Source organism: Nicrophorus vespilloides, unplaced genomic scaffold (assembly GCF_001412225.1).
Source record: "Nicrophorus vespilloides isolate i.1.1-1 unplaced genomic scaffold, Nicve_v1.0, whole genome shotgun sequence".
NCBI lineage: Eukaryota > Metazoa > Arthropoda > Insecta > Coleoptera > Silphidae > Nicrophorus > Nicrophorus vespilloides.
Window position 1 is genome coordinate 37,595 of NW_017098587.1, and position 17,389 is coordinate 54,983.

Below are 17,389 nucleotides of genomic sequence, written 5' to 3' on the forward strand. Positions count from 1 at the left end.
TTGTGCATTTAAATAGTAACGGTCGTTTTAGGTTGAATCGAGTATAGACTTGTTGTCCCTAGTCCTGAATTATTTCTGCCTCTTCGAAAGTATAAGAAAAAAATGTTGTAGCTATTAATTTTTGATTACGGTTGGGTGTAATGTACTTGAAAATATTTTGGCATTGAGTGTGGCATTTAATCAGGTGGAAAATCCGATGCGATTGGAGAAAGAGACAGACAGAGGCGGATAACTGTGAAGGAGAATCAACGGGAACAAAAGGACGTCGAGGATATAATGATTAAAAAGCAAAAAGGTAGAAAGAACACGAATTGTTGTAACCAGTTCTGTTAAATCGGCGGTCAGTGAGTGGTGAGCGCAGACATCGAGCGGACGCAAAATGCGAGCTATTCATCTGACGGTCCTCGTCCTCGTCCTCTGGACGGACCTTTCCGGAGGCCGCACTGGCGTTCCCTCGAGCCCTTGTCCTCAGCTCTTTCAGTACTACAGAAGAGCAGACGATCAGATCTACGGCGTCCTCTTCATCGACAATCAGAGGTCGAGCGTCTACGATCTGGAAATCAATATGACGATCCCCATCCAGACTAAAAACGTAACTGACGCGTAACCATTCTCCAATCCAGATCAGCAATTTGTATTTCAGAATATCGAGATCAGGAGGATCACCGATAACACGCAGATACAACTCGGCAGCAGCATCGAGTACCAAGTTCACTTCCCCTACCAAGAATCCGTTCCAAGATTGACCAGCATATTCTTCAATGGGAATCTCCTATGTTACGGACCGCGCGACGAAGGTATGAAAATGGTTGAGAAATTATCCAAAAATTTAATGTTATCGTCCACAAATTCGAAGCACCCATTGTGACTTCGCTTTCTCGCAGGAACATCCTTCGCGTCGGTCCTGTGGATAAGTTGTCAGCGAGACCACCTCCGTCTCCGAATCCAAGCTTCAACAATCCATTCATCAATAACTTCAACAATTTCAATTTGAACACGGTTCCACCGCCATCGGAACCACCAGTTCTCGAAACGAACATCAACATTCCAGGAAGCCAATGCGGTTCGTGGATTACCAATAAAAATGTTTTACCTCTTTACTAAATTAAAGCAACTTTTATAGGTGAAACGATCGGCTATCAACCATTAATCTTCTCGGGGAAGCCCACGCACAGCGGGGAATTCCCTTGGCTTGTAGCAATGTTTTACTTGGCCGAAAAGGCTTACGCATTCCGGTGTTCCGGAAGTCTCGTGTCCGAACGCCATGTAGTCACTGGTAAGCTTCCAAACGCTAACGAATGGAAGGAATTAACTTTGTTCTTGCAGCCGCGCATTGCTTGAAAATGCCCGACAAAGCCATCAGCACCGAGGAAGTCCTGATGGTCCTCGGCAAACACAACCTAAAGAATTGGGCCGCGAAATCGACGATTGTCTCGGCTAGCAGATTCATCATACATCCGGATTATAAGACCGTTGGAGATGCGGACATTGCTGTAATTGTCTTGGAACGCACCGTCCAATATTCACCGACCATCAAACCTCTGTGTCTTTGGGAGGAGAACACCGGATTGGATTCCATAATCGGACACGACGGAATCGTCACCGGTTAATATCCATATCCAAAAAAAAAACCATTTCCAATAACTGCATGATTTTCCAGGCTGGGGTCGCGACGAAAGCGGAAAGGACACGGTGGATGAACCTCTGCAAATAAAAATTCCGGTGGTCTCGCAAGAAACGTGCCTCAGATCGGATAGTAGATTTTTCAAAATCACATCCTCGAGAACGTTTTGCGCAGGTAAACTCCGTGTATTTATTTAATTCAACTGTATCGTTTTGTTTTTTTTGTTTGTTTATTTGTTGCAGGTCGAAGGGATGGAGCGATCCCATGTACTGGCGACAGCGGTGGTCCTTTTTTCATGCAACGGAACGGCCGTTGGGTTCTCAGAGGAGTCGTTTCAGCGGCTCTTGTCAATTCCGAAACCAGACTTTGCGATTCCAGTAACTACGTTGTTTTTTCAGACGTGCCCAAATATAGAAAGTGGCTGAACAAAGCAATGGAATTACTTTGACCGTCGCATATTTTTATTTTATTTTATTTTTTTTTGTACAAATGGACCTGTAATGATGTTACTAATATATTTAATTAATAATTAAAACTAAATATGGTTATTTATAATAAAGAATCGCCGCGCACTGAATTATATACATTCAAATCAAGAATTTTCATTAATATTTGTATTCCAATTAACATTTTGTCGTTTCGTTTATGCAATTCATCGGTGTAAACAGACACAAATAGACATGAATCAATCGAAGCGCAAAAGCAAAACAAAAATTTCTTGTTATTTATATTTGAATAAATTTATAAATATAATAGAATATATCCCAAAATATGTTATAAAGATTTCTTAAATATTCAGAATTCAAGGTAAGTTACAATACACCACTTTCAATTAATATAACATAAATTAACATAATTGACGAAAAATAGAGCTCACCGCGCTCATGATACAAGTAATGAAGGTAAAACGGAGCGCATATTCATGGTCACCAATGCCGTGACTTAGAGGAGTAGAATGTAAATAAAACTTGAAGTTACTAAAGCATAATCTTCCAATATACACTAATCAGATATATTGTTGTGTCCAACCATTATTATTGTTATTGTTGTTAATATAGTGTATTAACGAACTAGAGACATCCACGGCGTCTCTTAGTCGCATTATTATATAAACATATACATCAGCATAAAGGAATCACTATGATTCCAGTTCGATACACTTTAATATAAACAGAGGGGAACAAGCCTATACATTCCCTATTGATACTCCTATACCTTTACTTGAATTCGGATCCTTAGGATTCAAGTGCATAGGATTTTGTCCCGGTCTTATAATAAACAAAACCACCGAGGCCGAATTCTCTGGGAACGCTTAATCATCAATATATACAAAGCCCTACTTCCAATCACAACTCCCACGTATTAATAACAATTAACTTTAGAATTAGTCTCAGTAAAACGTTCAAAGACTGATATAGTCTCAGTAAAACGTTAATATGAGGAGCATAGTCTCATAAAAACCTATAGTATAGTCTTAGTCAACCTTTTAAAGTATCTACAGTGTCTTGGAAAGAATGACCCCAAAAGTACCAATTATTATAATAAACTTGATTAAAACCAATTGAACTATTTAATTCCTACAACTGAGACTCAACAACGACAACACCAGACAATATTCGACTGTGTCCAGAATTCCATCCCTGGGATACAACAATATTTTTCGGTCAAAGTTACCTGTGATAACAAATCTTCGATATAACGAAGTCCGCAATTTCATGCCTTTACATATAAATGATTCCAATTTAAGACCAACATTCGAAAATCATCTGCAAAAATGACCAGATGTTAAAATCCATAAATTAAAAATTAAGTTATCCAGATGTCTCAATCGATAAGTTTCGAAAATCCCAATCAAAAGAATATAGAAATGTATTGAATGCAGAAGATGATGGTTTTTTTTCAGTAAAATGATTTTATAGTTAAGCAATCGGTGCTAAATGCAATTGTCAAATGAATGAGACAGAAAGCACAAACATCAACTTGAGACACATATTTAAAAATGTATTTTCAATTTGAATGTAAGTTGACGAAAGAAAGAAAGAAAGCTTTTAATTTTCTTTAAAAAGGAACGTATTTGTTAATAATATATTTATCTCTGAAAGGAAACTTTCGCTTCATGAGGTAATTTCGCCAATGATTTAGTTGGGGCCTCAAATCGGAAATCATTCTCATCCAACTAAACTCATTTTATTATCTATGAAAATTGGAGTTTTCTTCACAATATATTTCTTTTTTATTGGGGGGCTTTTTTATTGTATCGAAATCGTGATAACTATAATCCCGACTGTATCAGAATCTCGACAAACATAATCCCCACTATATCGAAAATTATTACAATAACATTTTTAAATTATTTCGGAGCGTAGTCATCTTGTGATACACTTTCATTATTAATAACAATAAATTATTATTAATTTATTTAATTTTTGTTGAATTATTCATAATAAACCTTAACATTATGAAATAATCTCAAATACAATTAGATTATTAATTGTTATTATTTATTATTAATAACAATTTAAAAATGACTATAAAATGTTATATTTCGATATAGTCGGGATTTTGATACAGTCGGGATTATGGTTGTCGGGATTTCAATATAGTCGGGATTTCAAACGTCGGGATTTCGATGCAGTCAGGATTTCAAACGTCGGGATTTCGATGCAGTCGGGAATTTGATTGACGTTATTTTGGTTGTCGGTCAAATCGAGGGACTAGTGAAAAACTGATACCAAAAGGTTCCACCAAAAAAAAGGTTGAGGAATGCAGATCTAGAATACTTATTTATACATTAAGAGAGTAGTGGTGTTTGGGGCCCACATTTTTGTGGGCCCTATTTCGACACAGTCTGGATTTCGATGCAGTCGGGAATTTGAATGACGTTATTTCGGTTGTCGGTCAAATCGAGGGACTAGTGAAAACCTGATACCAAAAGGTTCCACCAAAAAAAAAGTTGAAGAACGCAGATCTAGAATACTTATTTATACATTAAGACAGTATTGGGGTTTGGGGCCCACATTTTTGTGAGCCCTATAAATCCCGGCATTATAGTTATTGTATATAACCACTGTATTGCACTCAATATGAATGATTCGAGCGTAAAAAATCACATCAACTTTTTTTTCTTTATATTTTTACGGCAATCGTTTAACGTAAATTGTAACATCAAAAGACTTACCTCATTATTATAGTAACAAAGTGATTAGAAATTAAACTTGTTGACATTGACATTTCCATTGATGAAAATATACACTGAACTACTGAACGTTTATTTGTTAATTAAAAAATGACTCATATATACCAAAGTCTACTGTATATATATACATAATTTAATAAGAATATATCAATTCCTCATTTATTTCCGTCCTTCCTATATAATGTTGAAACTGTTTTTTTTTTGTTTTGTTTTGTTCGGTTATAGAAAATTACAATATAATAATATATTTATATATTCTGTTCAATTTCTTTACATCATACACTTTTTCCGCAATCACCAACACAATCGATTACTTACATAAGAGACAAATCATACAGCTAAAGAAGTTACAATAAATTCGAGTAAATTTGAAATTGTAATTTTGGCAGTAAACTAAATTTGATCGATTAGATATTTGCAAAATAAACGTACATGGTTGTTCTTTTTTGTTTTGTAAAATAACATAAATAATAATAATGTATCACATCGTTGTCTAATAGAAGAGAGAGAGAGAGAAAAAAATTGTTCGTGAATTAAGCGTAAAATGAAATTCGTACCGTAAAAACTAAGCTGGCAGCTCATTCGATAAACAAACAAAAAATAATATTAAATGAATTGGTGCAATGCTTATTTACAAATACATATGTGTGTACATATAAATACAATTAATTATAACATACATGTATTCATATACACACATATGTATGGAGTTACATACATAATTAGTAATAATAATTAAATGATTTAAAGTAATAACTAAAAGGGTTTCGTTTTAATATTGAATTAACCTAAATATTTGCCTCAATTTATGGACGAAATCAATCGAGATTAAGACCTTAACTATTAACATGAACTTAAAAGAAAATGAAAGAGAGCTGTGTTTAACCTGTGGCAAAATAAGTACACACCAATAGAGACAATAAACGCAAACTATAAATAATGCTTACTTTCAACGGTTTTCCATGCTTAAAACTAATAATAATTAATAGTAATAATATTACAACGAAACGCTCTTTTCTTTGTCATCATCATTCATCATCCAATTCTTCTTTGCCGGCCAGCAAATGTTTTTTTTTAGGGTGGGTGGGATGTGTATGTTTGTGTGTGTGTGTGTGAATATGTGAATGACTCAAAACGTAATAATCGAGATGACAATGATAAATAATAAAAATAATAATAAACAGTCAATAAAACCTAAGAGCGAGAATCACTTTGTGTCTTTTATCAATAATTATAATTGTTAAGTCTTATCACACTTCTAAATGCTTCGATGCACCCAGCGACTTAAATGGTTCAGACCACATCCTCCTCAAATCACCCTAGAAAATAAGAAAAGAATAGTTAGTGATTTACGCCGATTTAAGTAAGAAATTGAAATCGAAACCGTTTATAATAAATAAAGATGTATTGAGATGTGTTCTATTTATAGTTGTACTTACTTTGAGATAGGCCATTGTGAGCAGTGGTAATAATGTAAATGGTACCAGGTAAAGGAGGGCAGGTTGGGCAGCCTTGAATACTTCCGAACTGACTGTGGCTGTCAGCAGTCCTAAGAAGTAACCTAGCAGGGAGCAGTGGAAGTAAGTTAACCGAGAGCCGGACATTCCCTGCGACTTCTTGTACGCATCATACCGTAACACGAAGCACAGCAGCAGACCAGGCATTACGATGTCGCCAAGACCTGCAAGAGAATAAATCCCGTTAGAAACTAATATTCCTAACTACACTCTGAATATCTACCTAACATGCTAAAGTGACCACTGTTGTGCATGCTGGGGAAGACTAGTTTACCGGGTAAACTAAGTTTCGGAACTTCTTTGGCGACACCTCCCAAGTGCAGTTTACGGGCCACGAGGCCCACGGGATTTTCTGCTGGTCGTGTAGCCACCTGGTCGGAAAATTGATTAATACTTGAAAGATGTAAGACGACGTGTGCTTACTTTAACCATAACGTTTGTGCTAAATATGTAGGACGAGAAAAACACCCAGAAGACGTCGTATATCAGCAAACCCGTTAACAGCAGCGTCGATACCTTCAAACTTGGCAACCGGACAAAGGCTATAAATGCCACGCAGAGGCCCATTCCCATCGCGTCCATAAGCAACCAATGACCTGTAATTAGAATTCTATTATTGAATATATCGACAACAAAAATACGAAACAAACAATTAACAAAACAGTTTCAAAGAAATTTTCATCAATAATTGTGAAATAACTTCAAATAAGTAAAGTTGAAAATATAGATGGATTAATTTGCAATTGATTTAGTTCAAGATTATTACATATTCCTGTTATTACATATTCCTAAAGCAATAAAATACTATAAAAATGTGATTGTTGAAAGTATTGCTTACCAGTCAAAACCCATATGCACACAATGGAAAGAGAGAATGTAAATGAGAGCAGTTCGGCCCCAGTAAATCGACCACATATTCCAAATGATATTTTGTTCCCATCTGAACATGGTCGAATAATGTATTGGCACATGGGCAGCAGCAAAAATGCCAAAGCCACAGTTGCTATTACTAAAATCAAATAGACACAAATTAGCACCAAGTAAGAAAGTACAACAAACTATCCGTACTTGCTGTGCAAACTGCAAAGAGCATCTGCATGGAATCGAAAAAGAAAAACATGATGAGCAGAGAGACACTTGCACCAAGAGGTAGACAGACAGCTTGAAAGGCATCCAGAGAGTGGACATTGCTCTCTACTGTTGGTGAATTAACTGATGGGTTGAGCAAGCAATTTGTGCTGCTATTGTTTGCCCTTTCTCTGGCTTCTTGTTCCATGTTAAGGCTCCTAAATGATCCATACACTATCAGGAGCATGGAAATGAGGAAGGTGGACACCCGGCTTGAATCCATGATGTTGTAAGCCCATTGGTACTCCACAGTCTGCTGAGGAACGTCCCCCATCTTCAGGCTACAGCAAAAACAAAAGATAAACAATTGATATGCTGCATAGGTGTAATGACCCTATCACCAAAAGGCAGTTGGCTTATGTAAACAAACGCACACTTACTTAATGTGTTTGCGATGTTTTTTTTTAGGAGGATCCGAAATTAGTGAGAAGCAACCAGTCTCATGCTGGAGGCTCGCTCCTAGTCCGTTCCAATCATAAATGAAGCAGTTTCCTCTCCTCTCGTTTCTCGTGTTGATAACAACAACAAATCCCAAAACTAATATATATATACATAAACACATGCATATATATATACATTAGCTGGGCACAGATGCAGCCATCTTGTTTCTCGTCCTCAATAACAAAAGAGCAGAGTCGGAACGAATAACAAATGCATTCGACGCCGCTCACTGGATCTGTTGCTTTGTCTCCTGGCCGGAGAAGGAACTTTCTAAAATACTATTCATTTCCTCCACCAGATTCAACTGAACGCACAAACCAGCACTCACGCACTGCTGCATTCATTCAACCATCCATCCACCTTTCCATCAACAAGCAACGCGCCGGCCAAACGTAAACATTCCAATAATCCTTTAATTCGATGCAACTAATGTCTAGCGAATTTAAGGGATGATCATTTTAGTATTTCAATCTGCAGAGAAAATGAGAAAGCTACATTCATAATGCCGCTAATGATTGCGCTACGAATGTTGCTCAATCCTTTTGTTATTATGCAATGCTGCATTCATCAGCTAGCTGCGTGGGTTGACTAACAACATGATTATTAACTTGACTTCCTTGTTGCATGTTATCATTGGGAAAACATTGGACGCATATCACATAGTAATTTAGTAAACTGCTTAAGAAATCACTACCACCTTTATTGCTAATTATTAATACTCAAGTATAATTAATTTAACTTCAAGATATAAATTAATTATAAAGTGTAATTTATTTAGTTGCATAGTTCATGATACATACAACACATTATTCTTTAAAACAAAATAAATTCTGGTATATACAGGAGAAACTAATTAATATTATAATTTCCTGTGCTATAAAACTTTATCCTTTATAAAATATTTTGATAGCAACAAAATATTTTTTTTAAACCTTTACACTTTCATATAATTATTTATTAGTTTTCCAGATAAACTCGATTTTTTAAGAGAAATTTTATTATTGAAGAAAATTTGTCTAACCAAGATAAACGACTTCAATATTTACTAAAGATAGCACGGTATTTAGATTCGTGATAAAGATGAAAGTATTCGAGTATTTCTAAAACATTGTTGGAAACTTAAAATGTCCAGAAATTGATGAACATTCAACGATCATTTATAATATTTTTTTTTGAAAATATCTAATAAACTTGCACTAAACTTTTGTATTAAAAAAAATTGACATTTTATATGATTTTGCGCCGAAAATAGTAAGAAACAGAACTTAGAGCAGGCCTTTAGTTCATTAACCGTGAACAAAGAGGTGTTGATGCAATATATAATCGTGTTATATAAATATCGTTGTATAAGAGTAATATATGCATTTAAAGATGAAATAAAACAAGAAAATGAAATCTAATTATAGATCATTTATTTAATTGATTTTTTATAGTTAGTTTATTTGAAATGCTAACAAAAATAATGGAAATCTCAGTAAATTTATAAATCTCCAAACATAAACAAAGACATTTCTGGTGCCAACTATAATTATTAATTTTCCACTTAATAATAATGAATTTAAATTTTGGTTTATAGGATTTTTTTCGTTTTTTTTTTGCGACTTGAGATTTCTCAAATCAGGTTGTAATTTTTCGTCTATATGTATACAGCATTCTATAAAATAACTAGGTAATCTGTATAATAACTACTGTTATTTGGTAAAAAAATATAAATTGATGTAAAATACTTAGTATTCTTTAAACTTAATAAGTGTAAACATACAAAGAATATAATATAGCTAAAATATATTATTTATGTACATTGTGGATACAATTTATGGAATTTCGGTTTTATAGAATTTTCAGCAAATACATAAATAAAATAATTCACTTACCTATGAGAAAGAAATAATCATAGATTCCCACATTCATATTCGATACTTTAGCAAATCAATTTAATATGTGACTTTTTAAACTGCCTTGGATGTGTTAAATAAAACGCGCAGAAAGCATTGTTCTTAAAGACTTTTATAATAATTACAGCAATTTTGTTTTCGTATATTCCATCTACACAGCATAATACATCCATACACACAATATTTAAAATCAGATGAAATCAAAATGGAGAATAATTATGTGATGAAGTTCATAAATGCAAAGAAAATGTTTGAAAATAAAAATTGAAAATAATTATACTTCATAGGAGTTATTTTATATATATTTCATACATTTTTCTTTTTATATTAAATGTATATTTAGTGATGATAATAATAACAGCCAAACAATTCGAATATCTCGAAGTGAAATGATCATATAATCAAATGCGGATGATGTTCAATGTATGTAAAATGTAGGAGACACTTGATAAATATTGAACGTATTACGAACTGATTAAAGACAATATTCTTTGCTTACATTATAATCTTATACATAAGCACAGTTAGTACATATATTATTTTGTTCTGCATTCATTAGAACCGAGGAAACCAAGGTTGTTCTTCTTTGTTATCCTCGATTCGTGACGGACAATTCGTCAGCTAATATTTTGTCGAGTGTACACGCATTCAAATGATTTAGATTGAAATGTAATTAGTCCTCTCAATGGAGTAGGCACACGCATATAAAAAATACTTCTTTACATTCATGTTTAACTTTTTTTTTTTCTCAATTTTTTCTTTGTAATGGATGTTTTATCCTAAACAAATTAGAACTCAAGTACAGAACAAAGAACGAAAAACTATGTCCGAGAGTTGAAGGAAACGAAACACGTATCTAAGTCGGAATGGATGTCGCGTGAATGTTCCGAAGACTAGGTTTAGAGGGTCTTCTTCATCGAAAGCGTTGCACCGAAGCAACTACAAGCATCCCAATATCATCCAACGAAACAGAAAACAAAACCGAACTCAATACCCTCTAAAGCTTCGTTACAAAACAAACTTGATCTTCTATCGTTTTCGAAACAGATACAAAATCAACGATAGATGTCAACAAACGTCTCTCGCAATTGAAATCCGTTACGAAAACAAACCGAACGAACGTTTCAATTTACAACATATACTATTAATAACAAGTAAATTAAATAATAAAATTAAAATAAAAAAAATATATACTAAATTACAAATTTTATTTAAAAAATAATAAGATTTTTTTGTTGGAGGAAAAAAATAAATGAGGTTTACTTTTTTTAATAGGAAGGAGGTGAGGGAGAGATATTTTTTTTGTTCTCTTCATATTTTTAGTCCTTGAAATGATTTTTTACAAGGGGCCGAGTGATGTCTGATGATTGAATTTTAAGAGGGGGATGGGCGTTTTAAATGTTCAAAAGATTGTTTTTTTTCTTTTGGTTAATTGAAACCAATTTTCTTGGGATGAGACAAGGCGCTAGATATTTATATATTTTTTTTTTCTTTAAATTGTATAATTTGTAAATAATACGGAGTGTGGTCGTGTTTTCTTATGTTTCTTTCAATATATATATATATTTTGTTTTGTTGTAATAATTATTGTCCTCGAGGGCCGCGCTAAATCAATGATACTCTAGTTTATGTTGTTAAAATCCGAAATTTCAATTCAACTTCCTCCCTACAACCGGCAGTTTATATCTAAGGAGGAAATTGAAGAGGTTGTCGGTCATGGATGTTGTTGCTCTTAAAAGAGGGGAACCGCAGGGCCCACGGGCACACGCACACAACTCATAATTAGCACAGCACACACTATGAGTGTCCAGTCATGGATTATTATTATTATTACAATTAGTATTATTATTAATATTTAAATGATTAATATTTTATCTGCAATTATTAACTTTTTCGAGGATGATAAAATTTAGAGACGCGCGAGTAGACTGTGCAGTGGTGGTGGGTGATTGATGATGGAACAAGATTTTTAGAGGAGAGAGAGCCTCGACATATATATTTTTACTTAATTACAATACATTAATTACACGATGATTTTTTTTTGCTGCACGTTTTTTTTTCTGTTGAAACACACATACATATATGTGTACAAATATTTTTTTTTTAAATGGGGATATGGAGTTAAGTGAGAGAGAAATAGTAGAAATAAAAATTGTGTGCCTGGATTGTTTTAGATTATTTTTTTGTTGTAGTTGTTGTTTCTAGGCCCCCTCTCCCCCTAGATCCTTATCAATATTATTACAAGGTTATTAAATACATTGGGTCGAACACTTCAGCACTTCAGTTACGACACATCTTGGTCCTCGACATCTTGAAGCTGATCCTTACCCTCCGCTTCACCTAAAAAAATAATTTAATTAATACATACATATAATACCTTCATACAAGTTTAACTTATAATACTAGTATTTAAAAAAATAATATTCAGTTATATATGATTCTTTTAACATTAATGCAATTAAAATTTAGAAAAAAAAAAAACGTTTTAATATGTTCATTCTGTGAAATAATAACGAATTTTGAAGATAATTGTTATGATATTAAATATTGTTAATATCTATTCGATATCAATATGTGAAGCAGATTGTTGTAATGAATGTATACGCTGCAAGAGTTAAAGCGTGTGTATATTCAGAATCTCCGACACTTCCTTTAGTAGAAATGCAGATAATGGTTAGCTGCTTGAATTGTGAATGTGTTTGTATGCTATTCATATATACTTTATGCGAATAGAATAGATGTTGAAAGGAATATCACCAACCATCTCCTTGCATATCGCTGGTCCAAAGGGTGAGGTTGTCCCTGAGCAGTTGCATGATGAGGGTGCTGTCCTTGTAACTCTCCTCGGAAAGGGTGTCCAGTTCAGCGATGGCATCGTCAAAGGCGGCTTTAGCTAGACGGCAGGCGCGATCAGGACTGTTGAGGATCTCGTAGTAAAACACGGAGAAGTTGAGCGCCAGACCAAGACGAATTGGATGCGTAGGCGGCAATTCTGTCATGGCAATGTCGCTTGCAGATTTGTAGGCGACCAGCGAGTGCTCGGCAGCCTCCTTGCGATCATTGCCTGTTGCGAACTCAGCCAAGTAACGATGGTAGTCGCCCTTCATCTTGTAGTAAAAGACTTTGGACTCGCCAGTAGAGGCGGCTGGGATCAGGTGTTTGTCGAGCACGTCCAAGATGTCGGAGCAAATATCCCGCAGCTCCTTCTCAACTTGGCTACGGTAGGTGCGGATCATCTCGAGTTTATCATCGGCGCCCTTGCTTTCCTCCTTCTGTTCTATGCTCGAGATGATGCGCCAGGAAGCACGACGGGCACCGATCACATTCTTGTAAGCCACAGACAACAAGTTGCGCTCTTCTACCGTCAGCTCCACGTCCAGCTTGGCAACCTTCTTCATGGCCTCCACCATTTCTATAACAAAAAAGAACCAAATGAAATATGTTATCACTTTAATTACATTGCAAAGGTTTTTCAGTAATTGTTGTGGTAATGACAACGTATTTGAAATCATTTCCAAACAATATTTTCATTTACAAAACATGTAATAAACATTCTTTCATTTAAAATAGTTGCAAAAAAACGTTGCTAGTTTATTAAAAAATGGGTGTTTCCCAGTTATAAACTGCGCCTTGGATTAAGGAATCAATAGTAAAATTTGTATAAAATACCTGGTAATTTACTATATTAGTTTCAATAGTTTACATTTTTTTAAGTTGAGATATATAAAAATTAAAAGCGTATTAACTCTTCAAGTATTTATCTATACATGTATTTTAAGTACACAAATATGATCAGGTTTTCAGTTCAAATGCCTAGAAAATGATTGGGATCTTGCATGCATATAGAAACAAAAAAAAGGTAGTTGGTGAGGAAGGATTATCACAGGGATAGAGACCCAGTGGATTGGAATGGAGCAATGCAATTTCCACCCATGTGGGGACTAGGACTGTGTGACCCGATTTAATGATCCGCATCACCTGTTCGAAGACGACGCCGCCATAGAATTATAAAGGGAGTGATGAGGTGGGCGATGGGAGGAGGGTAGAAACTGACGGACCGGAGCAGGCGCAACCTCTAAAGGGCCACCCCCCGATCAATACTTCGCGCAGCAGCCCTAGCAAACCAGGGGAAAAGAGAGATACAAGGCCGTGCACCCCACTTCCCAATAAAACAGCAACAATACCGTCCAGACGGTCGCAAATCCCTTCCATCAGGCGCAAACAATACGAAATAANGTATTATCTAAATATGACACAATTTCGCGATATTTAAAATAATAATTGTGGAATGTCTCAAATCGTCTATGCCGGCCGATGACACACGATGCCCATGACTCATGCTCACGCTATTCCAATAAAAAAAAATGGCGCACGGCATACATTCATACATATATAAACGCGGATTAACATCATAACAGAAGTTTTGAAACAAGCAAATTGTCATGATTACAAATGAAGGAAGAAAGTTTCTAATTTAAAAAGGAAGTTACATAAAAATAAAAAATAAACCTTCACCGAATTGAAAGCACCTTATCAATTTTCGTTTCGAGGAAATCCTCAGATAACGAAAAATGCAACAATTGCAACTAATCATAAACGAAAACGACGAGAAACAATAAAGAGAAAGCTCCAAATGCAAGTCGCCGGGTAAGGATTGGATGCGACTTTCTCTCCAACCCCACGCGTCGTATGGACTCGGAGGAAAAGAATCGAATCCATTACTGTATTATACAAGTCGACATTGGATAAACCGTAATCTTGTTTAAATAGATTCACAATAAATATACTAGCAGTAATGCGCATTACATTACATTGCGCCGGGAAACGTGAGAATGCTGTTTACAATTAAAGAAGTGTCAATTTGACGAAATGAAAAGTTTCCTGGCCAATTTTCTTAGCAGACTACAAAACAATTTTCTACAGATAGAGGAAAAAGACGCGTAATAATATAAACATGGTCTTTTCAAAATTGAAGCACTTAACGAAACGAAAAATGCAATTGAAGTCCCATTATTATTGTAATTAGAGGACGCCTCCTGCCGGATGCACTTATCTATATGCAAAATAGGGCTAAACGTTCACAGAACAACCTGAGAAAAGATTGTAAAAATAATTCCATCTAAAATTATAAATGTGCAGAGCTTTAAACCAACATTAATACAGAAATAAAATCGGAAGTAAAATGTAGGTGTATTTCGTATCATAATATCTATTTATTTGAATGATACATCCAGAAGCGTATGGGCGTAGACATTCACGAAATGTGTCCCCCCAAAGAAACCAATGAACGAACGCATGCGTATATCTAGCCCCGCCCGAATGGTGCAGAATATAGCATTATTTATTTTAATTAACCATTAAAAGATAAGGGCAAACAATTCTTTGAAAGCTGAATGCAAACGCACCTCAAGGACTGGCCACAGAAACAATGTCAGGCTCTCAAATTTTCATCACGTTCCTACTAGTTGTTGTTGCTGATCTTTCCTTGAAACGTATGAGCAACCAAAAAAAAAAATCAATGACAACTTTCGGATTGTACCAAAATATACCTGAAATTATTGTGCACTTAGGCAAGAAATAACAACTGTCTATATGGCCAAAGGTATTCATTTTTTGTATCAGCAGGTACACAACGTATTAAGCTTGCACAAGAATCCAAATCAACCATTATATAACATAACAGTTCTTTTTTTATTGTTCGAGTGGGTCGCACCCAATGCGCAGTGTTATGCAAGGCAAATAATTCCATTTTGTCGAATTGCTACCGAGAGATTGTTATGGGGTCGGTGGCTTGACTAGGAAGGCCCTCCTATATGGGCACAAAACGCGGAAGGCTACTGCCTGACAGGAAGTCGCCCTTTTTTGGATAACGCTCTAACAGTTCTCACGGTATGCACGTAAATAGCGATCAGTACTTTACAAAGAAAGAAAAAAAAAACAGGAGACAGAAATATTCAAATATATTTAAAAAGGACGCCCACGAGGCGTTTCTAAAAATCGAATTAATAAACCTTTACTTGAAGGTGACACAAACACCTAAATATTATGTTTGAAATGAATCAAGGCAAAATTTGACAAATATTTAGTGCATAGACTAAATTGAAAATGACAAGGTCTTGAACTAATGAATGAGATTAACCATAATCACTAAATTTAAGATGTAAACACAACCGGAATGGTCGACTTTGTTTGGGTTTCTGATAAACATTGGAAAGATTTTTAGTATCTCTGTTAGTACGCATTTTCAACCAAGTCATTCATGCTTCGAACTTCTCTTAGTTTTATTAGTTCATACAAAGGAACTACTTTGTTAATTGTAGATCAATATGTGTAATGTGCATATGTATGCACTCAGAGCACACTTTATGAGATTTACATAAATAACTGCTTTTTTCATTAATAATGAACGGTGAAGGTTGTTATGTACGTATATAATAGTGCACAAACGCTGCGTAAGAGAGCTTCGGTAGTTCCAACTCAATTTTAATGTTTTTAAATTAATCATACTCTTTTTTCTTTAAATATATCCAGTATAATTCATACAATTACTCATTATATTTATTAATCATGAAATTTGTTAACTAGGATTTATTTATTTGAATGTACTTGAGTAAATTGTAAAATTTGACAAGAACATAAATAAATTATTTGGCAAGTTTCGCGTATTGTGAAAAATAAAAGCAGAACGAAAGCCATTGTACAACATATTTATTGAAATATGTCTTCTCTTATTAGAACCTAACCTACAATTGTAGGTAAAGCAATACTGGTTCAGGTAGAAATAACGTCCTGGAATTTATTTAAAGAAATGGTATATCTTTTGAAATGATTATGAACGGCTACAAATTATATATATATAAAATTTGTTATTGGGTGGGATTCGACCTTCGAAATTATTTTACACTATTGATTATTTCCGTAAAACTGAAATGCGTATTTAAGAATGTACTAGTTGCGTTGTGGTATTAGTTTAATAATAAGTAAAGTAATTGTAACTCGATGTTTCGATAGTAATGTAACAATTGATTACGACAATAATAGAATATATTGGATGCATTAAAGAAATTGGGTTATGAATAAAAGCTGTCAGCAAAGAGATGATAGTTATACAAAGGGTGGAATATTTTAACGATGGGGATGGGATCGCTCGAATCTCTTCTCCCCCTGGCGAAGGATGGTGGCATTAAGAATGGAAGGACTGGGATGCGACCAAAGGGAAATGGAAGCGAGAAAAAATAAAACAAGGATCTGTCGAGGGGGGTAGGAAAGGCGATGGGAATTTGTTGATGGTTGATGTTGAGGGGATGGAAATGAGAAAACCGGGTGAGCTGCTGGGTAAAAATCAGCGCAAGTTTGGAAGCCGGGTGGATTATCGATCGGGCTGTTTGCACGTCGCTAGCGCCTACGTGCAAATGCACGCGATGGGGGGAAAATGCGGTCGCAATGGAAACGCCGGGCGTAAAAATGGTGGAAATGAAAACTGAGCGGACATGTAATGCAATCGGGGAGACAGGGGCGTGGGTGTTTTTTAGGGGGGAAACGATTACCATCCGGTCAGTTCGAGAAGAACGATCGGGGCAAAAAAAAA

The 17,389-nt window shown here is 35.1% G+C and overlaps 3 protein-coding genes across 3 annotated transcripts in view; 1 reads left to right on the forward strand and 2 right to left on the reverse strand.

Annotated features, from left to right (window-relative positions):
* The first annotated feature begins 358 nt into the window (after window positions 1-358).
* Window positions 359-2,072, forward strand: LOC108562805 (serine protease gd-like). The gene is made up of 7 exons (XM_017921239.1): window positions 359-592; window positions 644-797; window positions 857-1,063; window positions 1,124-1,276; window positions 1,327-1,605; window positions 1,661-1,798; window positions 1,867-2,072. The coding sequence occupies exons 1-7, from the start codon at window positions 380-382 to the stop codon at window positions 2,070-2,072; spliced, it is 1,350 nt and encodes a 449-aa protein (XP_017776728.1). The 5' UTR covers window positions 359-379.
* Window positions 2,073-5,547: 3,475 nt separating this feature from the next.
* Window positions 5,548-8,589, reverse strand: LOC108562807 (signal peptide peptidase-like 3). The gene is made up of 7 exons (XM_017921242.1): window positions 7,846-8,589; window positions 7,406-7,746; window positions 7,176-7,346; window positions 6,761-6,933; window positions 6,561-6,708; window positions 6,260-6,501; window positions 5,548-6,139 (listed from the first exon to the last, which is right to left on the reverse strand). Exons 1-7 carry the CDS (start codon window positions 8,025-8,027, stop codon window positions 6,071-6,073), a joined length of 1,326 nt encoding a protein of 441 aa, XP_017776731.1. The 5' UTR covers window positions 8,028-8,589; the 3' UTR covers window positions 5,548-6,070.
* Window positions 8,590-11,281: 2,692 nt separating this feature from the next.
* LOC108562814 (14-3-3 protein epsilon) overlaps window positions 11,282-17,389 on the reverse strand; it is a 6,740-nt gene continuing 632 nt past the window's right edge. Inside the window, exons 2-3 of the mRNA XM_017921277.1 lie at window positions 12,563-13,213; window positions 11,282-12,141 (exon numbers count right to left, since the gene is read on the reverse strand). Coding sequence (XP_017776766.1) covers window positions 12,086-12,141; window positions 12,563-13,213 — 707 coding nt within the window. The 3' untranslated portion in view covers window positions 11,282-12,085. The remainder of the gene's footprint in view (window positions 12,142-12,562; window positions 13,214-17,389) is intronic.